Source organism: Etheostoma cragini, chromosome 20 (assembly GCF_013103735.1).
Source record: "Etheostoma cragini isolate CJK2018 chromosome 20, CSU_Ecrag_1.0, whole genome shotgun sequence".
NCBI classification, from domain to species: Eukaryota; Metazoa; Chordata; class Actinopteri; order Perciformes; family Percidae; genus Etheostoma; species Etheostoma cragini.
Genome location: NC_048426.1, coordinates 3,399,987 through 3,423,485, shown reverse-complemented (window position 1 = coordinate 3,423,485; position 23,499 = coordinate 3,399,987). Strand labels below are relative to the sequence as shown.

At 39.3% G+C, this 23,499-nt stretch overlaps 1 protein-coding gene across 4 annotated transcripts in view; it reads right to left on the bottom strand.

The window, feature by feature from the left end:
- The window catches only part of adck1 (aarF domain containing kinase 1), a 135,576-nt gene that overhangs the window by 55,033 nt on the left and 57,044 nt on the right, over positions 1-23,499 (bottom strand). For all 4 annotated transcript variants that reach the window (XM_034858387.1, XM_034858385.1, XM_034858388.1 and 1 more), the window contains one exon: positions 14,472-14,675. In XM_034858387.1, coding sequence (XP_034714278.1) covers positions 14,472-14,675 — 204 coding nt within the window. The remainder of the gene's footprint in view (positions 1-14,471; positions 14,676-23,499) is intronic.

Genomic DNA, 23,499 nt, shown 5'->3' with positions numbered 1-23,499 from the left:
TAGACAGAAGTTGTCTCCGTCTGTTTTAACAGACACACCGGGGGTGAAGTTGGAAACCAGAATCAGCTTTAATCCAGTCCTAATCTAGTTCACAACTTTCACATCATTTCACTGGAGTTATCCTTACTTCTCACAGAATCACAACTGAATTCATATCTTGCTAATAAGTCAGAATCGTATTAACCTAGAGTCCCAGTTTCTGTCATAATAATCATATATGTTATGTTTTAGGCCTATTGGCAGACATCCATTTAAAATGGAGCCTTTCACATATAAAGACGTGTCCTCCATGTCCACTGAAGTTTCTCAGCGTGCTCTCTAGTAACATTTGAGTGCTCCAGGTAGCTTTGCATAAAAAATTTGCAAGGCTACTTTTACTTTTATACTTTAAGTAAATTTCCAAGCATGTACTTTATTACTTTTACTTGAGTAGAGGAAGTTTAATCAGTACTTCCACTTTTACCGGAGTATTTTTTAACACAAGTATCTGTACTTCTACTTAAGTACGGAAAGTGAGTACTTTTGCCATCTCTGCAGCCAGTGAAGTGAATCCGACTGGTCCTGGCTAACACCGTCATGCTAACATGTGATAACTGCTAACGTTACCGTAGGACCAACAAACTGAGTAATTTTAAGCTAAGAAAAAGTGGCTGTACGTCGTATAGACAGGACTGGGGGTTTGCTGTGTTTTAGTGGTTGTTGCCGTAATTTTAAGACGAGATAGGGTGGGTGTCAGTCGGGTACAGAGCTTCGCATGACATGGCTTTTATGACTGTCTACATAGCCAGCATCTAATGTACTTTAGCCACTGTTGCAAGGTGTGCTAATGTTACTTTGTCACACTCAGACTACATTGTGCAAGTGTGTTAACTTATAACACTAATAACCTCTGCTGGTTAAATTTATACTTTAACCAGTACCTCCAGGAATTTGCAATGACTTGCAATTTTGTCCAATCATGCAACTTTAGTGCAAATTTGACCAATAATCAGAGCTTCCAGTGACTTTCACTAATGACAGCAGTCCCCCGTCCCAGAGTTTTGCTATCCGAAGCAGAAAGCCACTGACCAAGCGGGCCAAGCGCCAAACCGTCGTTTCTGGTATCGAGATGAGACGTGTGAGACCCAAACAAAATCCACAGGGGTGCTGAACAATTCAGACCGCCCTGCTAACCTGTAAACAATTTAACATCAGACTATGCTGGTACGATTTGTCACTCTAAAGTTGCTGAAAGCTGCAGTTTTAATCCTGTTGCTCTCTGCAGTGGGCGGGGCTGCTGCTCAGTTCTCCCCACAACTGAAACACACACACACACGGTAGATGCAGGAGAAACAGGAGATGAGACAGTAATTAGACAATGACTTAAATTGAGGACAGCTACGCTTGTTGTCGTGTGATTGTGTCCCAGACCGGGATGGGAAATTCACTTTTCACAATGTAAACATTAACCAGCCACTGACAGGTATGTTCCAATTTGATTTATTCAATTGTAAACTCTTATTTTGTGTCATAACTCCACAAGCCATTTTCATACTATACCAGTATTTGCAGAATCATGAGCCTTTTTGGTAAGGTTACTCAGAACAATCATCCCAGGGTCTAGTTTTGTTCTCAGTGAAACAAGTTTCCTTCTATTTTTAAGGAATTATATAAAAACAACATTGTAACTTTTTTTGCAATCTTTTCCAGCTAGTTCATTGTAACAAAAATACAGAAGACATAGCTACTTTTATTGTAATGTCTTACAAATGCTGTGCCATCGGAGAGGAGAATGTGTGTGAGTGTTTATCTGATGAGCAGGTGGCACCTTGTATGGCAGCCTCGGCCACAGTGTATGAAATTGTGTGTGAATGGTGAATGGTTCCTGTACTATGCAAAAGCGCTTTGAGTCGTTAAGACTTGAAAAGCGCTATATAAAATACAGCACATTTACAAAAGCTGCGCCAAAATCGGGCATTTTGGGCTACAAAAAACAAAAACAAAAAAAAAGGCAGCTAAAATCATGGAGGACAGCACCATTAAACGCTAACTGTAGCAATTTCAACATGCAACATGATGAAAAAAAATGAAAAACTCATCGCCTTTCACCTTTCTTCTATTTGTATAGTGTGCTATTTAGCCTGCACTGAAGACAACAGAACATAGATTTTATTAAAAACTCTCCTTGACTCAAAGCAGGTTGGAATTGAAACTGAACAATCGTTATCTGACCATGTTATTATGGGTATTTACTTCCATAATTGTCGGATACAGAATGGCTTGATGACATGTTAAGACTTAATAACACATAGGCAGCTGCGTTGAGGACTGAGCCTCTGCATATGGGTGCATAGTCTACCAGGTAAGCTAACGAAGCTCCTGCTTATATATAATTTAAGCGGGATAATCCAATGTGACCCATGTGGTTAGAAAGCATAACACAATCAGCAGATGTTATTTTTTTATGGCTCAATCTCAGTTTGGTAATGCACCTACTGCCTGAATTTCCATGTGCACTTATGCCACCCTGCCTTGACAAAATCCCAGGTACCCATGATGCACTTTTGTTTTGTGACAGCACCAACTGCATGTAATACTTGGCCAGAAAAACAGATTATATTTGGTAAAACAACATATTGCACAAGCTGGCCTTTCAGCAGTATCACTCTCTCTGCTCGCCAAATACATGCACAGTGTGAATGCATATGTCACAAATGGTGCTGAAAACAGCACGGCCCAACTCACTACTTGACAGTATCCAACATGAGAATCCATACACGTGTTAAAAAAGAAGCCAAATGGAAATTATGCTAAAGCTGCTCCCCTGACTCCAGAGCTGCCTGGCAGTGCTCATCAGTGTCACTTCTTCTCCTGCCACTCCATGATGGAAGAGGGCTGATTCATTCTGCTGCCCTCTTTGTAGACAGAGGGGCTATATTACCATCTTTTCAAGGATAATGACATCCCCCACAGTTACAGGAAGAAATCAAACTAAATGCACACCTTAATTATAAAAAACATGAATAAGAAAGAAAAAAGTCTTTGAATTACAGGGGAGCAATTTGAGTTGACTGTGCAAGTCCTCAGACTCTCTCCATTCATTCATTTATATATATATATATATATATATATATATATATATATATATATATATAAATAAACACACACATACATATTCTACGGGATGGGGGGAGGGAAGGGCAAGCTAGTCTCGTTTTTTTTGAAAATACTTTGAACATCCACAAGAAGTAACGTTACCCAACATTGCTTAGAGCACCTTTTAGTATCAAAAATTTGCCCTATCAAAAAATCTAATATTGAGAATCTGAATTAAAGGGCCGAAAGAAAAACTGAGAATTCAACACACACGCACGCGCGCACACACACACACACGCAACATTGGGGAGTATGCAGTCAAGGGAGAAAAACCAACGTACTATAAGACAGCACAATGCCAGCCTACTCCAGCATACTCCAGCAGCCTCTAAAAGGCTGTCATAACAACTAGTTTGAAAGCAAGCTCCATGCTTTGTACTAACAGCAGCATTATGAGCTGCATTAGGAGTATGGTTTGGTTATGAAATGGGGACAGAATGTCAAACATATCCACTCCTGCTCTATTTGCCCCTTTTCCCGCTTGCTGCAAAGGGACCAGCACATGCACTTACCAGGGTATAATGTTTTCCCGAAAATTAGATAAATTAGATCCCCGGAAAAGACGACCCATTTCCCGTGAATCCCTGAATGTATCGATATCATTAAAATATGCGTTCCCAAATCCCAAACTGACATTTTTTACATTATTTGTATAATTATTTGGGCAGAAGAACACAGTTTATGTCCATCATCAACACAGTTTGCAATGATCAATTCTGCTGCGTGATCAAGTGATGTACGTCCGTGACATCTGCTGCAGCGGTAATTATAAAATGCCAGGTGGATTGTCTGGGACTTGTCTTCTGAAAATCTGGGCAACCCGTATAAAACTAATATTTTCCAAAACTCCACAAACTAATGAAATGTGCTAAAGTAAACCATTGAATGATTCCAAAACCATTCTATTAGACCAACAATCACTCAAAGTTTCAAAAATTTCTTTACTAGGGCAGGGCAGGAATATTTATCTTTTAAACACATACAAAGTTCAACTAAAAGAAAGAAAACGACCCACAGAAATGTACAACTGTGCACTGCAAAAAGACAGGGCCATAGGCCGATGTAAAACTGAATTGAAAAAAAAAGCCTAAACACTGCAATGTCAGCATTGGATTGAACTCGTGACAACTTAAGACTAAATATTTATTTTAGTTTACAATACATTCTCACCCTGCCCTTTCTTTTTCTCCTGGAAGTGGGCTTTCAAGAAGCAGAGAGCTATGATAAACTGCGCTCAGACAGTTTTGGATTTTCGTGACGAATTGGCAGCAGATAAAAAAAGCTCTCTCCGCCTCCACAGACGTAGACTACTGCTGCGTAATGAATTTAGTGAGGTTTTATTACCGTAGCTTCATTACAGCACCGTTGCCTGCATCGTTAACATATGTCAACAAACAGTCCTCCTTGCGTTTTTTATTTCATTTTATTTCCCGTCATAACATTTCTCAGGAATCGAGAAATAGTCTTCATCAGATTTCCTGAAAATCCCCCTTCCTGGAATTAAACCCTAGCGCTTACCTTCCGAGAGCAAACTGAGGGCCTGCCATACCACAATCCATATCAAACAATCAAGCTATAAACCCAAAGAAACAAAAAGAGAACCAAATGCAATTAAACCTAAATAGGAAGCATACATTTAACATTACAGCATGTGTTTTATCTAGGCCATGCATGAATCAGCTGTGAGTGCTTGGGCATTCACTTTGAGTATTCAACTGATGAAGCCCCAACAGAATTTAATTAGTCTTTTTGTTGCAAATCTCTATGAGCACCTGAAATGACTTCAACAACTTAACGTCAACACATAAGACACTGAACAAGAATATTAAGCCGTTTCCAAATTGTGTTGCCTGATAGCTAGGACAGGTTTTCTTTTCTAGTTAGATGAGATTCTTAGTTTTGAAAGTAGAAGTTCTCCGCAACTGTATAGTCTTGCTAAATTTGATCTTTTTCTAACTTTGTGACAGATAAATCGTTAAACATCTCATCTAACAGTTTGGGGGGGACAATAAACATAACATTTCGGAAGAGCAGCTTTTGAAGAGGACACAAATAATATGTGTACACAGAGGAAAGCATTAATACTATCATTAGTGTAGCAAGTACCATTCAAGTACCATTATCCTTATTTTCAGTGTTCTCTTGGCTGAATGAAAAAGTTGACTTAATTGACTAATATTTATTTGTAAGATTACAATCAAGCCACAAAAATACCATAAAAAATAATGACTTATTTTGAAAAAGCGACCCCATATAAAATAAATACAATGCTTTTGTACACTTGTTTAATTAGCTGATCATAATGTAAACTAGTGAGCCACTTGTAAAGCACATCTGCTAACCCTGACAGTCACATACATCCAAAAATATTCTAAACTAAGCTCAACACACTTACCTGAGACTCTATACCTGACTGTAGTGATGGCCGAATGAAGCTTCGGGAACCAGTGTCTTTATTTTCAGAGCCCACTAGATGGTGCTCACCGTTCAACACAGGGTTGAGAATACACTAAACTGCAATGCCTTAGGCCTTTCTTTTAAAACCAAGTTCACCATCTAGTGGGCTTAGAAAATAAAGACACTGGTTCACGAAGCTTCATTTGGCCATCACTACCTGACTGTCCCTTGTCTCCATGTTCCACAGTCCTTTCTGTTTCCTTTTCCTGTGACATGGTGACGTTAGTATTTCCATAAGCACCCATTCTTATAAAGATGTTACTAAATTGTCTTGATATGAGGACTTATTGTACTTACTTAGTGTTTTGGTGTACTTACAAATTATCTTATGTTTGTTTTTCTTTTCCTTGTTATTTTACCTGGGCAACAACAACACAAATCTTTAATGTCAGATGTCTAAATATGAGTTAGGTTCACAGGTTCACCATGTGGTCATATTATAATTGATACAATTATCTTGCATCCTTTACATAAATATTAGGTTTCGTCTGGGACAGAGAACATTTATTTAACTGCAGCAAACCTACTGATCAGCCACTTAACATAATATTGAGCCGAACTGTAATATCAGTTCACACACATACCGTTAGACTTATAGCTGTGTTAACTTTAGTTGTAGTGGGTGCATTTCCATCCAACAAGAACAACATTATAGTTTCATTATAGTTTCAGTTTCACATTCACTGATATACAGGCCCTATTGATAGGCAGATTTAAGAGTGCATTTCCAGTTTTGCTGCAATCTCCAGCCAGCTCCGGTGGACTTGCAGGTCACATCTCATCTTTGTTCAATTTTAACTCAGTCAGTCAATACAAACACTGCTGAAATGAAGCAGTTAGTATTCATCACCATTTGTAGTTGGTCATTACAGTAAAACATTAATGCTGTAGCATCACTATCATACACAATCACTCTAATTCATATGTATCTATTACCAACATCAGAAATATGACATCATGTAGGAAGCTGAAATAGACCGACAAAGGCGAGCCAGCACTGATGGCTGTTAGGTCCACAACCTCAAGTCAAAAACACTCACGGACTCAGACTTGCTTTTCTTAGCTTTGCAAAGGGGGAGAGTAGGGCTGCACAATTAATCAAATTTTAATCGCGATCACGATTTTGACTTCCCACGATCAAATTTGCGTGATCGAGCGATTATTTTTTTAAAGCGTCATTTCATAGAACGCTCCGAGTTTTTTGCATAGACCATCTGGTGCTACTACCGTCTGATCGTGAGCCAGTCAGTTGTTCCCTGCACCGTGCAGCTTAGTTTCTAGATGTTGACAGTCACAGAGGACAGAGTAACGGGAGAAAAACACAACAGAGCAGTCGGTTGTACGTCGGTCTTTAGGTTTACCAGTTTACCAGTAAACGCAACATTTTGTCCCGTTTGTTGTTTTTCAGAAAACATCAGTGAGCAGTGCTAGTCGGTGCTAGTTAGCGTTTGTTAGCTCCTCTAGGACGCGCCGGTGCTAATGTCCTCGCATCCGTTGCATGCTGTTTATAAGGATATGGTTTGATTTTGTGTTACATGACCCATTTCGTCTGTAAAGCCGTGCCTGTGTTGAATCTCTCCTCAGCTTTCTCTCCTCTACTCTCCATGCAGCCCTGCCATACAGCGCCTTTCCAAACTTCTGACATTTGTCTACAGTTTTAATTTGTTATTAACACAGCTGTATATTGTTATGTATGAGGGGCAAACCTGTATTTGTACCAGTGTTTCTGCGGGTAACTCCTATCGCGACCGCCACAGCAAAAAACACAGAAGTTATTGAATGCAACTAACTTCAGTTGGTAGAGAAACAGCGTGAGACGGAGGCTGCTGGACCTGGGCCAGAGATGTGACCCATTGTGAGAATATCATAGTTCATAAAAAGACAGCGCAGTGAAGATACAGACGTTTCATACACACGCCGTGTGTGTCCGCCATTTTACCTGTGCGGGACCTGTTCATAATGAGTCAGCCGTCTCTCTGTGAGTAACGTCCATCACACTCCCTCTCGCAGTTATAAATAGCCTATTTGACAATACAATTGGTTTTGGTTAAAATCAACAAATAATCGTGAAAATAATCGCGATCAATATTTTGAACAAAATAGTTGTGATTATCATTTTGGCCATAATCGTGCAGCCCTAAGGGAGAGTATACTAAAAATGTCAGCAGTCTTCCCAGGAACTTTCTCCTTGCTCTGCCTTTTTTTGAAGTTGTATGAATGGGTGTAGACATAAAGTTGTTTTACATAATGGGTGTAAACATATCTTATTCTCTGCTTCACCACTGGTTGAGCCGTGACTGGGTGTTGGCAAGTCTAGAACTCAGCATCTTCACCTAAAGTTGAATAGAGGAGCAATCTGCTTTTACTCACTGTCAAACTTGCAACCCCCACCCAAGTTTCTTATCTTATCTCTCAGTCATACTCTGTTAGCTTGACATTCCTGTGTTCTAAAGTTGCCTCACCCAAAAGCTTTTCTTCCTAAAAGCTTGTCTCCCTTTCTATATAGGCCATACGTATTTACATGGTAACCATCTCACATATTAACTATTTTCAGTTCCTACAATTGCCTTTTCCCCACTGAAGGTGGGGAGGAAAAACCAGTGCGGGTGGGGGAAGCCCTCTCTCTTTTCTCGTTTTCTGTGGCGCTCTTACTCTGACATCCCTACCATGTAGAACAATAAATGTCATATATAAAATAAAAATCTCATTAAGTAACCTCCAACAGTAGCAAACAGAGATTAATTTAGACAGACAATGTTTAGGACCCTATTTTAACAATCTAAGCGCATGGCGCATGTCCGTTTACGGCGTGTCCAAATCCACTTTTGCTAGTTTGACGGCGGAATAAAGGGTCTGTGTGCAGAGCAGATGGTTCAAAAGGGTTGTACTTAGTGTCTTTATTAATTCATAGGTGTGTTTTGGGCGTAACATGCAATAAACCAATCAGAGTGTCAATTCCCATTCCCTGTGAAAGCCAGGCGTGTTTGTACCTTGGAGGACCAGTTCGTTTCAACTAAACCAGTGGTAATATTTATATATAATAAAGGGCCTATAAGAATACCAAAAGCATCACTAATGTATACACATAAATAAGGTGTATTGTTGTTACGTTGCAAGGTAATATGTTAGAGAGTCCAGAAGGAGGATATGCTGGGGTACATGAGCGGTATACACTCACCTGGACCTTTTTTACGTTAGTGTAATATTGGTCACACTCGCACTGTGTGCTTTTTCCCTATGGAGAGGGTAGGTCAAACATCTCTGCCCCAATACCACCGTGGACCTGGTGTAGCCAGAGTCCACTTGCTGCGTCAGGTTGATGAGGTGGAAGTTCAGTTCTATGTTACATACAGCGTTTTTTGTTTTTTTGGTTTTCCTGACACATGTTACAGGCATTGTTTTGTTAATTTCATAGATTCACTCTGATAACTATGTGTAAACAGTTATAGAGGAATATTAAGATTATACGAAGTCTATGGCTGATGTGAATTTCATAACTTATAATATAAAAGAGGAATTAATAATCTGATCAAAACTAAAAATATTTTGGGACAATTAAAGACATTACACTGCTCTGTTTCTTTAATTCTGGAAACACACCTGTCTGAGATATGTAATTAAAACTGAAGCCGGAGTGGGTGGGTCAGGTTTATAGGGCCTCATATGGGAGGAAAAAGAAGAGAGGGTTGCTTTACTATTTAATAACTCGGTGCATTTCAAGAATGAAAAAAGCTTTCAAGAAGATAAAGGCTAGTATGTTTTAGTGATAGCCACAATTAAAGATAAACATACTTGATGTGTAAGCCCCAAATGAATATTACCCACACTTTATCAAAAAAGTTGCACATAAAAGTGGGGGTCTTATACTAGTGGGAGTCGATCTTAACTGCACTCTGGATTCAAAATTGGACAGTTACCTGCAATAACTAAAGGGGATATCAGGCATGATGAAGGAACTAGTCCTTTTAGAGTTTTGGTGACAGCTCCACCCAAATGAGAGAGATTTCACTTTTATGTTTCAAGTACTTAGGAGTTATTCGAGGATAGACCTCTTTTGCATATCAAAAACTGAACTATATAGAATTAAAGAAATTACAAATGATCATGGCCCTGTGACCATAAACATTAATTTAGGAGCAGACAACCGCTTTAGACTCTGGAGACTTAATGTCTCACTACTAACAGACACAAAGGTCAGGCATAAAATACAAGGATCTCTAACTGAGTTTTTCACTGTAAATGGTAGTGTCTTGTATGGGATGCCAGTAAGGCCACCATGAGAGGAAAGATTATTTATACACAATCTAAAATAAAGAAACATAGGCTTGCAAAACAATATAACAAACAACATATAGAAATATTGGAGACACAACACACTTTTTTGGGGATTGTCTGGTAATGTTTTGGGATAATGTTAAAAAGGAAATGTATACTATTTTGGAGGTAGATGTCAATGTTGTTTTTGTTGGGAGCCATACCCAAAGACCTATATAATGCAGATTAGTGATATATTCTAACTATTCTATTTATCCTTTTTCACACACTTATTTCTATTTTGCTTCATATTTACTTATTCTTTTCACTCTTTTAACTTTTATTGTAGCCTATATGGCCTATCATTGGTTTATTACTTTTTTATATCTGTCAGAACATGTTAGGTAAAATGATTAAAATGGGACTTCTGGTGGCGCCATGTGGTAGGAGGCAGCGGGGAAAATAGCTCTTGGAAAAAACGATTAAAACAGCTCTTTAAGACTTCTTTCAGAGCAGAAAGCTAACCACATCCATGAACATTCGATAAAGAAAGTAAACTGGGAAAGATGGACTAAAAAATGAGGCTTGACAAGAAAGAACAAACCCATACTGGATGTACCGACGCAACATCGGGAACAGCACCGAGTAAAATGCAGACCGCAGGTGAACAGGACTCGGTAATAGTGGGGGAGTTACGCAGACTGAGACAAGAGCACACAGAAGCGGCTGGTGACAACAAAAAGGCCCTGGCTAGGCTAGAGATCAACATGAAGGAGCATATGCAAAGAACAACCTCTCTAGTGCAACAGGTGGGACATGTGGAAGAGAGGCTCAGAGACATAGAGGACAAGACGGCACGGCTGGAAAAAATGGCCGCCTTTGTCCTTCATCAGGAGGCAAAGCTGACTGCAAAGTGTGACAACTTGGAATCAAGATCGAGACGCAATAATGTGCGAATACATGGCATTCCGGAGGGCTCTGAGAAAAACAACATGATAGGATTCATAACTGACTTTATTCACTCATCACTGCAGATTCCGAGACGACACGGACATCCGAATTGAAAGAGCGCACCACTAAATTGCCAAACCAAAAGTCAGTGGCGCTCCCCGCAAGCAATCATTGTCCGCTTCTTGGACGAACGTATGAAAGAGCAGGTTATACAGCAAGCATGGAAACAGAAGACTACATATGAGGGACAAACTAGTCTATCTACTTCAATCAAGACTACACGACTGAAATACATAAGAAGAGGAAACTGGTACGGGACTTCATAAAAAAGCTTAAAGAGAAGAATGTGAAGGCGCAGTTTCCATATCCTGCACAACTGAAAGTGTTTCTGGACTCTGGGATTAAGGGTTTGCTAAACTCATGGAGGCTGCACCTATGCTGAAGGACATGGGGATTCACATGGAGGAAGACGAGAGGGATAAACTACAGAGGATGATAATGATAGACAGCTGGATTATAGTGACAGGGCAGAGGGGAAAGAAGAGGCAGTCACAAACTACAGAGGCGGATTTATAAGCAATTATCCAGCAATCATATGAATATGAGAATTGGGGAAAGGACTAAAGGAAGAACAAAAAAACAAAAATAGACACAAATCCCAAAACAAATGTTATACCTGCTCAATATAATGCACATTGAATTGCTCAGTTAGAGCAAGTAGCAACTTTACACACCTTTGAAGTTGCAGGTGCACTTTGTGCTATTTTCTCAGAGAGAAGACGCCACATCTCTCTGAGGATGGGACTACTGGAAGTCACTCTTTTTTGTTACTGTATAATAGTTCTGGAGGAGATGCTTAATGTTGACCTTTTTCAATGTGTAGTTTTGTGCACAGTTGTTTTTTTATATGAGAGGATCGAGTTGATGGATGCTGTCTTGAACTGAACTTGATATGGACAAGCTGAAACTTGTGTCTTAAAATGTCCACGGTTTGAATCACCCCATCAAGAGGAGGAAGATATTGAACCAACTTAAAAACTTACAATGTTCAATTGCCCTACGACAAGAAACTCATCTGGTGGAGGATAAATATAAAAAACTAGAAGAGAATGTGTTAATCAAGTATTCCATGCTTCACATGGCAAGAAAAGCGGCGTAGCTATATTTATCCATAAATCCTTACCATTTTCTGTTGAATCAGTGATAAAAGATAATACGGGAAGATATGTAATGGTTGTTGGCTCCATAGGAGATATGACTATATCAGTACTAAAGGTATGCCCCGAATAAAGAAAATGAAACAATCTTTAAAAATATAGCTAATGTTATTTCAAGCAACGCAAAGGGGATGGTACTAATGGGGGGGGGGGGGACTTCAACAATGTACAAAATGGTAAATTAGACAGGCTACCACAAGAACAGGGACCACCTTCTAGAAAAAACAGAATATGGAATGACATCATTAAAGAGTTAGGTCTTATCGATCCATGGAGAAACAATAATCCTTGAGATAAGGATTTTTCATTTTACTCAAACCCACACGGTAGTTATTCAAGGATAGATTTTTTCTGTGTATCACAGCAACATACACACAAAGTTGTGGAATGCGGTATAGAGACAATAACTATAAGTGAACACGCTCCCATCACTCTAACCGTAGGGATAGATAAAGAATCTTTGTTTAAATATTGGAGAATGAATGTATCATCATAGAAAATCATAGAAACAACCTCTAAGCCAGTGCTTCTCAAATAGTGGGGCGCGCCCCCTTTAGGGGGCGCGGTGCGATACCTGGGGGGGCGCGTGAGACCCTGGGGAACAGGCTTTTTTTTTGGGGCCGTGCTAGTATAAAGTGTAATTGCGCATCCACTACAGTAGGCGGCAGTGGCGCTCTCATTGTTACTTCTGTCACGTTTGCGACAGTGCAACATTTTACGACTTACAAGACAACAGGTTGGCCTTGGTTAGCGGTGTTGAGTCAACAGAAAGCTCCGACTGCGTTCTGTCTATAGCCTCCGTTATTCAACATAACAACCCCCAACGTGTACAAGTTTTTAACAGGGATGAAAAGAAAAGCGGAGAGAGACAATGATAATGAGAAAAAAGAAAGTCACCCGGAAGCTAAGACGAGGAAATACGACAAAGTTTATTTAGCGCTTGGCTTCACTGTGACTACAGTTGGAGAAGAGGAAAGACCGGTGTCGTTGCTGTGTCTAAAAATGCTCGTAGCGGACAGCATGAAGCCAAATAAATTAGCGTGTCACTTAAATCACGGTGGGGAGTGGGGGGGGCGCGAATAGTTTTCTTCTTGCTAGGGGGGGCGTAACAGAAAATAATTGAGAAGCACTGCTCTAAGCTAAGAAAGGAACGCATAAACCAGCAGAGGGCGCTAGAGAGTAGAATCAGAGACCTAGAAGTAGATCACAAAAGGAAACCAATTTAGTCCATACTCCAAGAACTGTAAGAGAACAGACATAGATTAGATACATTATTATCATTCAAAGCAGAAGGAGCGCTACGCTTTACAAATCAAAGATATTATGAGATGGGGAATAGGGCAAGCCGTCTTCTAGCATTCCAACTTTGAAAGGCTCAAGCAAATAGGACTGTTTCAAAAAAAAAAATCAGCCCCTTTCCAAACAGCCTGTGACCATCAGAAATAGCCGAGGCTTTTGAAAAATATTATAAAGACTTGTATAACAACCTTGAACCAGACTCCACGGAAAACTATTAAAAATTAAATCTACCATCACTATCGGAAGAAGAGGCATCTGAAATGATACAAGCCTAACCTAACCCTAACCCAGGAAATATCAGATACTATAAAAAATCCATCTTCATGTGAGGGATCTAGACCTATCAGCTTGCTCTGCAATGATTTGAAAATATTAAGCAAACATAATGGCAGGGAACTTGCAGAGGCATACAATCACATCCTCTTGGTTGAAACCACAACCTCCCAGTATAACGGAATGGAAAGAAAGGGTAAAAAATGTGTTCATCATGGAGAAAATCACAGCGAGGGTACAGCTCAAGTCAGACAGGTTTGATCAAAAATGGTTACCAAAAATACAGACAATTTCAGAACGCTAATTACCTCATTTATTTGTTTATTTATTTATTTATTTTTTCTCTTTCTCAATTTATTTGTATTTTATAATTGTGTTTTATACTTACTGTAGTACACTTGACAATGAAGGTATGTACTTATCGATACAGGTTATTCAGGTTCTCTCTTTTCAACATCTCCTAATGTGTGTTTCTTAAGTATGTTTTGTTATATGTATACTTGTCATTTTATGTAAAGTAAATAAAAAGTAAAAAATAAAAAGTTTGAATAAAATTAAATAAGAATGAAATGCTATTGACTTTGGACCAGGTTTTTGTTGGTCAATGGCGCGATTACTTCCAGCTGCCATAGCAATGTGTGCAAGAATTCACCTGAACACACCTCCCTGTAAGACCAGCGAGCCCGTGCTATTTGAATGATGTGGGCGGTGGACAGGAAATTGACATCTGTGTCGGTCTTAAACTAGCTAAGAAGCTTGCGCCGGGCTTGGCGCTGCATTGTGCCATGTGCAATATAGTGCCCTTAGAATCTGTTTAGTGCTCACCTGAAAAACAGAATCTGACCAGTTACCATTGTAATAGAGACTGAGTATATTGGAACTTACATCCTTGCTGAGTTCTTCTCTTATGACCTGCTTGACCTCCTCCATGCTGCTTTGAGGAGCACGGCTGTGGAGCACCTTAAGTGTGGATGTGTACTCCTGAGGCAGCAAGTAGTCTAGGGCACCGAGATGCTGGCCCACCTTAATAAAAGTACCCCGGTTGGCACAGCACAAGTCTCGAAGACGTTCTGCCGACCTCAGATGTACCTACAGGTGATGGGACAAAGAAAAAAGTCAGAAACAGGACACAAAGTCTCAAGGACAGAAGGGAAGACTATGGAGTTCATAATATTTTTTATTTTATGGCATTATGAAATTTAATATCTGATATGCAATTTTAACATTTTGACCTGGGGATGGATTGTTCAAAAAGTTTTATTGCAATATGTCCACTGGGATAGCCCTGTTAATAAAAATGACAGGAATGTTCATTTGTACATCCAGCTTCATGTGTCTTTCAATCACAGACTGATTCAAAGCATCGCACTGTTCTAATGAGAACAGTGAAAAGTCTGAGGGAAAAGATCTGACAACTTTAAGAGCTTGTGAAGACTGGAAACAATGTATTCCCACAGCACATCTAAACTTATTCAAAAATTGCAGTCATGAAATTACAAGTAATTCTCACGGCACTTCGTGAAATAGTCACATTATATAATCTAGGGATTTGTGTACCAGGACATGATTTTCCCGTTTTTTTTAGTGACACTCAGCACATTTTTTGAAGTAATGTATATCAATTGGAAGCATCTTTGGTGTTCACAGCAGAATTCTTTCTGCCAGTGGGGCTGCAGCAGAGAAGCTTATTGCTTTGCTATTATTGGTATTTTTAGTACTATAACAGCTGTTTTAATCAACATTTATGGTTTTCCTAAAACTATAACGCTACGATAATCAACCTTTCCAAGATGTTTTATTTTTATTTTTTTCTCATTACCGATGAAGTATGGACAGAACACAGTAGAGTAGAACCAGCGCGCATTTAAAGCCGAAATCCCACAATGCAATCAGGTCATTCATATCATAGAATTGGACAGCAATCAGGCAGAACTTTAGCAGCAGTAGACAGGAATCACAGGAAGTGTGTGAAAATGTATATAATAACTTTGTAAGTATTTATAATTTTGACTGCTTTAAAACTGTATATGGTTCAAGGTTCATCCAATGTCATTGTGGCTTAAGGTATAGCTCCTTGCCCAATGTTGTCAAATAGTTGCGTTATATGCTTCCAACTCCAATATTCTATCACTTTGTGCTTAAATAGTCATTTAAAGCAAAAGGGCAAACAACGTTTTTTTCTCAGATTCAGTCAAAGATTCAACTGATGGGGATCAACAATGACAAGAACTGTTATAAATGGCCAGCTAACATCTCTGACTGCAAGCCTTGGCTCTATCAGATCAGATGTAAACCATATAAAATCTACTGTGGAAAGCAACTTGATAGCCATGTCCACGCTTTTCAAGAGCTGGGGGTGAAGCTAGCAGATATGGAAGACAGAAACCGAAGATGCAACATCTGCCTCAGGCTGAAAAAAGGGGCTAGAAGGTGCTAATGCTATTCATAGCTTTCATATCCGCCAAGGATGCAAAAGACTTCGTGAACCGGGCTGCTCATTGTCCTCATGTGGCCGGAGACTGCCGGCGCAGCAGATACTGTCACGGAGAGCACCGTGGAAGAAGATCAGTTTTAAAACAATAGCTTGATGAACTTGGTTTTTCTGAGTTTCTTGACGTGTCCCAGTTTTATTTTATTGTATTGTTTTCTTATATCTTCAGAGACTGTGTTTTTGAATGACATATCTGTCCTGTTTAATATAGCCTGCGCTCCATGGGTTGGTTAGGACACTACTAGGTAAGAGTCTCCTTTCTATTGTGCCTGCTATTTTGTGCTTTTTGTAGACAATAAATGTTTTTATTTTAAACTTAATTTAGTGGAATCAGTTGTGGTTGCAACCACGTAACTATGGGCTGCTGTTACTTTTCGCTGCCCCATGTCAAATCATGATCACAGACCTATTTTGAGTGTTAGCCTTCTGACTATGTTCCCCTCTCTACTCTTGCTTTTCCTATTGTGTCATCTGTTTTTGTCTTACATGTTCTGTGTATTAGGGACTTAACTTTGAGTGCACTTTTGTTAGAATTTAACAAAGTGAAAGGAAGTAGCATGTTGCTTTTCCACATCTACTTTCATTTAGAACACAGCTTTTTTGATAATAGATAAATAAATAATAATAAATAGATAAAAAAATCTTAAATGTTGTGGTCTGAATGCAGCTCACAAGCGAGCCAGCATCCTAGCCTTACTTAAAAAGACAAATGTTGACATTGCATTGCTACAAGACACGCATTTGCTACAGACTGATACCGGCTGCTTAGCCAACAGATTCTATGATACACTTGCATCCTCCTCAACAAGCTGAAAAAAAAACGTGGCCATTATTTTCAAACGGAATCTTCCGCTTTAAGTAATAAGAACAATACAGTCAGGCAATACAGGCAGAATTGTGATTTCTACAATAGAGGTGACAAATCACCAGGCTTTGATGGGAGTCCCCCTGAATTCTATGTAAAAAAAATGGAACAATTGGGCCCTTTCCTTCTTGACATGATTAACTTCTCTATTGAAAAGGGTGAATTCTCAACAAATGTTAACACAGCTTTAATTTCCTTACTCTCAAAAAAGAAAAAGGATCCTACAGAGTCGCGTTGAAAATTACATCATCAAGCGTAGCTATGGTGACCAGCCACGCTGAGGCGTTACTCATTTTGCAATGGAAAACGGACGTAGAATGAATCGACTCGAGTAGAGGTGAGTCAAGGCGAGTCGAGCTGTTACCAGCAGTGGAAAAACGCCATTAGAGATACACGAGGAGGTAACCAAACTTTGAAGTGTGCCTCAGTTTCTCCAGGGAGGACACCAGTGAGGAGTTAAGCGTCCAGGAATAGTGAGAACTAAAACACCAAAAGTCGTGATTGCATCAATTCACGCAAATTCAACCAATCACCGTGACTTTAGCTTGACTAACAATTTTTATTTATTTATTTATTACTTCACGACAATGCACATTGATGAACATGTACAGCAATACATGTAAAAATGCCCAGATTGTATTGTAATTAGCCCAAGGGCTAATTTCCATCTGCAGTCCATTAGGCAGGTTGAAGTTACAATAAAAAAGACCAAAGATATTCAATAATAACATTTAGTATTTTTTTATTTTTATTTAACCTTTATTTAGCCAGGTAAACTGTTTGAGAACCACTTCTCATTTGCAAACATGACCTGGCCAAGAGGCTACAGAAATTCATTAGTAGATGTTAAAATGGAGACAACATTCATTAGTATGCTCTACTGGGCTAAGTCAGTAGAGCATACAGTTAGGAGGTGGTTGCACGTTTGGTTAGCTCTAAGCCACAGCTTTACATGGATCTTAAAAGTGGCCTAAGTGGGACATTCCCTTTTAGTTGGGGAAAGTGTGTTCCATAATTATATTACATCTATTTAATAGATAATGCATTATGTCTAAGGAAGTTTTTCTAAAAGGAACCGCACAATCCCCATTTACAACAGTTCTGGTGAGCCGAGTCTGTCTGTATTTCATGAACTCTAGCAGTGGAGGTGGCTCCAGGCCATGTAGTACTTTATAAATTAAGCACATTAAGGAAAATTGAGAATACTTATCAAAACTCAATAAGTTGTATTTCTCGGATATATTGCAATGATGATAAGAGAGAGGTTTTTATCTATAGTCTTGAATACGTTCTGTCGAAAGCTCTTGGGATGTAAAGATTATTATTATTATTATTACATTACACTATTGCTAAGGAATTCAATGATGTGTTTAGTAACCCATTTTTCAATAATTTTCAAAGTTATAGGTAGAATGCTAATTGTTCTATAGTTCTTCGTGTCAGATTTGTCTCAAGTTTTAAATACTGAGATGACTGAGGCTAATTTCTAAGCCTTAGGAACAATTCAATTCTTTATAGATAAATTAACCAAGGGCATGAGTGGGGGGCGGTAAAGCCTCCCTATGTAATTTTTTTGAAGCTAGCGTCAAGCTCATAAATATCTTTTATGAGCTTTAGAATTGCTCTATTTGTTAAAATTTTACTGACTTATGGTTTGGTGATTTTTTTGGATATAATTTGGGATGAGCAATGTCAGTTAGGTAGGGAATTAAGTAAAGTATAGAGTATGAACCTGCTGATCAGAACAATTGTAAGATCTGAACTGTTTCACCAATTCTACTATTGATTTAACAAAGAAGGAATTAAGCTCTAGTGCCAGAACAACAGTGTCTCTCACCAGCAGATTGTTCATGTTTTAATTCTAAGCCTTTAGTGTCCTGCTTAGGTTGTTTCCCTGTCAATTTATTTATTATCTGACATATTATTTTTTAGAAAGCTGGACTTCTTTCTCCCATGGCGCCCCCTCATGGAGAAAGAGAGGATAATCTCTTTGACTTTCAAGAGAAATAAGTCACTGCCAGCGTCTGCATACTCACTTTCCATTAGGCCAATCCAGTCAATATCTTTCAAAGCTTTGTCTACATTTTCTAGTTGGTTCTTGGGAATTGTCATATTTATAGTACGGTTGAAGTATGACATGAATTTTCTGAGCATTGGACCTTTCTAGAAAAAAAGATTACAATCTGGTCTAAAAGACCTGTTAACAAGTTGTGGGTGTTTGTGATCCTTTCGAGATTATTGGTGAAAACTCAGACAATTGTGGAGTGAGTGCAGTGCGTGCTTCTGGTGGAAGCACACACTGCAAGCAACTGAGTGAGGTTAAAATAACATTTTTTGTTATCCCAATTGACCTTGAAATCTCCAAAAAGGAGGATTTCTTTGTTTTATGATTACATAACGTAAGGAGTGCTTTGAGCCTGTCAAAGAAATCCAGATTAGCAATAAGTTTGCGATAGATGTAGATAACTGTTAGAGAAATCTCTCTCGAAAGGGAAATATTAACACCAATGCATTCTAGTGTGATATAACTGGGCCGTATGATCCGATTGCATTTCAAGTTGTTTTTAAACATACATGAGAACCCCTTGACCCCTATCCTTCCTAAAAGTTTGGTATCCTCATAGTGACACAGCAGCTTCGGGCGAGGAGCTGGTAAGCCACGTTTTAGATAAACCCATAAAATCAACGTTAGAATTACATAACAAATGTTCAATCTGTTCATGTTTTGGCACCAAGCTGCATCCATTTAAATGAACCCCAAACAGCCCCCCCCCCTTTTTTATACACTGGAACCCAGACAGTCCTAGCCTCATTCAGTGTACTAAATAATTTGAGTTGTTTATGTTTTCTGAGTACTGGGTTAGGAATCATGCATGCGCCATAGTGTGGAAACTGTCCTTTTGTTTTGGGAGATGTGGTGATGGCCTACCACTGCATTGCTGGTTTCCGGCTCAGACCTGTTGGGGGGCCCGCAGTCAAGCTGACATTGGCTGAGCGCAGCGTCTCCTCATCGCTGGTGTGGACCGCCGGTAGCAGCGTGGAGAAGGAAACTGTACTGGACGATAGTATGCAACCTTCGGTCCTCTGCTGTTGCTTGGCTGACCCTTGGCACAGTACTGTTGCACCGGGTAGTATCTCTGTCTCACTGACAGCAGCTAGGCACAGCTGCGCTATTGTGATATTAGTCAGAAGTAGTGGAGACAAGTGTTCACTAAGCTCCCGCTGTTGCACAGCTGGTTTTCGGCTTGGTACAGCTGCGTGAACCGCCAGGATCCAGATGGTGGCGGACCGCTTCAGCATCTCCGCTCCTGTAGTTGTGGCAGATGGGCAGCCACTGGAACCCTGGGTCTGTGACGTGGGCCCTCAACCCAGCAGCTCTGTAGGACAAAACGCTACAACTTGCGATGGCAGCTGGTAGCACTCCTGCTGCTGGAAACACTGTGGTTATGGTAGGAAATAACAAACCAATGATGGTCCCAGGAGTCCAGGCTGATGGATGGTCGCGGCCACTGGCCACATTGGCCCTGGCCGTGGATACGTTAGCCAGTGAGAGTGGGCCAACTGAGCCTGTTCCGAGGCTAAATTAGCCTGGAAGTTAATGTTCAAAGGATGTGGGCCAGAGTTGGTCTCCATGTCACCTGCCAGTAATACCATACAGTATATACCAGATGTAAGAGGATCACAGTTTTGTTTGCTGAGTTGATGTTTCCTTGTAACGTGGATAGCACACTGGCTCACCGATTGTTTAGGAAGGTAGAGTGCAGGAGACACTGCTTTTTGTATATCATGCAGGCATCATTTTATTCATGGATAACTGCTGTCGTGTGGTTAGTAAAAATAGAAAAATTGTTTTAAAAAAACAGCGTTGGGTATCCAACTAGAAGATGGAAAAGCTTTTTTTGACCAATCACCGCAAACTTTTTTGCAAATTTGACCAATAACCATAGCTTCCGGCTACAACCAATCCCAGCAGTCCCATGTGCCAGTCTTGTATCAGTATGTGACTCTGAGAGACAATAACCAAGCGGGAGTGAGAACGTGTTGACATCACACAAATGTGGCCAAATTCATTTCTGTGTTTCTGACAAGACGTGTGTTACTCAAACAATTCACATTCCCCAACAAAACGTACAGCGAAAGACGGTGTATAACATGTCAGACCGTCCTGCTAACCTGTATGTTTTCACTCTGATGTCACTGAAGCGGCTGCTGTTTCAATCCTGTTTGGTTTCTGCAGCGGCCGGGACTGCTGAGTTCCCCCTAGTCTGACGTGTGTAAACACACACACACACACAAACACACGCGGTGGATGGAGGAAAAACTGGAGATGAGACGACAAGATGATTTAAATTGAGGACAGCTACGCTCGTTATTGTAAGTGCAATGATAAGTTAAAGTCCAAAAAGTCCTTTATCAAACTGTATGACTGGTGTGACCCAGCCCAGGATGGGAACAATGTACAGATCAACAAGTCCCTGACACATACAGTATGTAATAATAATTTATTATTTTTGGTCTTAAATCCACCAGCCATTATCATATTATACTAATGTTTGCGGCATCCTGAGCCTTTTTGGTAAGCTTACAAGGAAAACCCATATTAATTTCATTCTCCCTGTTTTGCTATATATAAGCAGTTAAAAGTATGAACTAAATTTGCCTCAAATCTTAATGAGTTCTCTATTTATCGTTCTGTCACCTTAAGACTCTGGTAACCAATGTTTTGTGAGCTGTAGTTGGGAAGTAAATGAACGCTTCAAACAGTTCAATGATTTATAGTTGCAGTGTAGTAAGCCAACTATAGCTACATTCGCCTACATGTTCGCCTAGAGTAGCATCGTTGGTATGTATTCATACACTGTTTTCAAAATCCCTAACGTATTAGTGCTATGACTAACGTTACAGTATGTGGTTGCCAGGTAACTATAGGTTACAGAACAGGATACACTCGTAAGAATGAAAATAATATTGTTTGCAAGTAAAAGGGTCTTTGTACAGCATAAACACTATCAGTTTAATTTAATTTTCATGCATTTTATTTTAAAGAACTATACAAAAAACATCACAACTTTATTTTCTTATTAAGATTATTTTTTGGGGCTTTTTCATTTAAGAAAATTAGTCCTTTTTTTTTTTTTGCTTTGTAAGGCAGATTTAGCATAAAAACACAGTTAGTGGGTCTGAACATGGGGTGAACACTCTTAGTAAGTGAACTAGAGGCCGGCCCAAACATCCCATCTTTTATCACAATTTTTTACAAAAGCTCCCGCAACATCAGGCATTTTGGGCCACAACAATCTAAAAATACTGGAGGGACGGAAAAGTCTATGAAAGTGCTAAAAGCTTAATGTTAACATCCTCAATGCAAGAAGCCTATGATTTTGTGAAAACAGCTACTTAATATTACCTCATTATTATCAAATAATTACCTGATTAATATCATCATAAAACTATTGTAATGCAAATATTGCAATAATAAAACCATTTAAGGTTGTCATACTGTTACCAAAATATGACAAACATTACTTAGTAGTTTTGCCTTGTTGCCATCTGTTTCCCCATTATTACCCTTTGTTTTGGCCCCTTATTACTCTGTTGCATAAATTTCAGTCTAATATTACCCAAATATTACTTCTTTATTATCAAGCTGTTACCCTACTATTATCAAGTTATTAAAGTGCTGTAAATGTAAGGCATGTAGTGCTAACCTTTTCTTTACTGACTACTTAGTTCATGCTTACAGCATACAAAGATATTTTAGACTATAGTGTTCATTTCCAACTTTGTGACACAAGTTAGTGTTAGTTTGTCCCTTTTCAAAATTTATATTCCTAACAATCTCCTCAATGCTCTTGGTCTACTGGGTCACACTGTTATTGAAAGTTAAGATTTAAAAAAACAAGAGACAGAAAAATTAACGGGATTTAAATATTCATGTTGTATAAGTCAAAATGATTTCAAAGTTGAACTAAAGTACAACTACTTTAACTACAATACTAACAACAAAAATATACAGTGAGGAAAATAAGTATTTGAACACCCTGCTATTTTGCAAGTTCTCCCAATTAAAAATAATGGAGGGGTCTGAAATTGTCATCGTAGGTGCATGTCCACTGTGAGAGACATAATGTGAAAAAAATATATATATCCAGAAATCACAATGTATGATTTTTTAACTATTTATTTGTATGACACAGCTGGAAATAAGTATTTGAACACCTGAGAAAATCAATGTTAATATTTGGTACAGTAGCCTTTGTTTGCAATTCCAGAGGTCAAACGTTTCCTGTAGTTTTTCACCAGGTTTGCACACACTGCAGAAGGGATTTTGGACCACTCCTCCACACAGATCTTCTCTAGATCAGTCAGGTTTCTGGGCTGTCGCTGAGAAACACAAAGTTTGAGCTCCCTCCAAAGATTCTCTATTGGGTTTAGGTCTGGAGACTGGCTAGGCCACGCCAGAAGCTTGATATGCTTCTTATACACTCACCAGCCACTTTATTAGGTACCCCATGCTAGTAACGGGTTGGACCCCCTTTTGCCTTCAGAACTGCCTC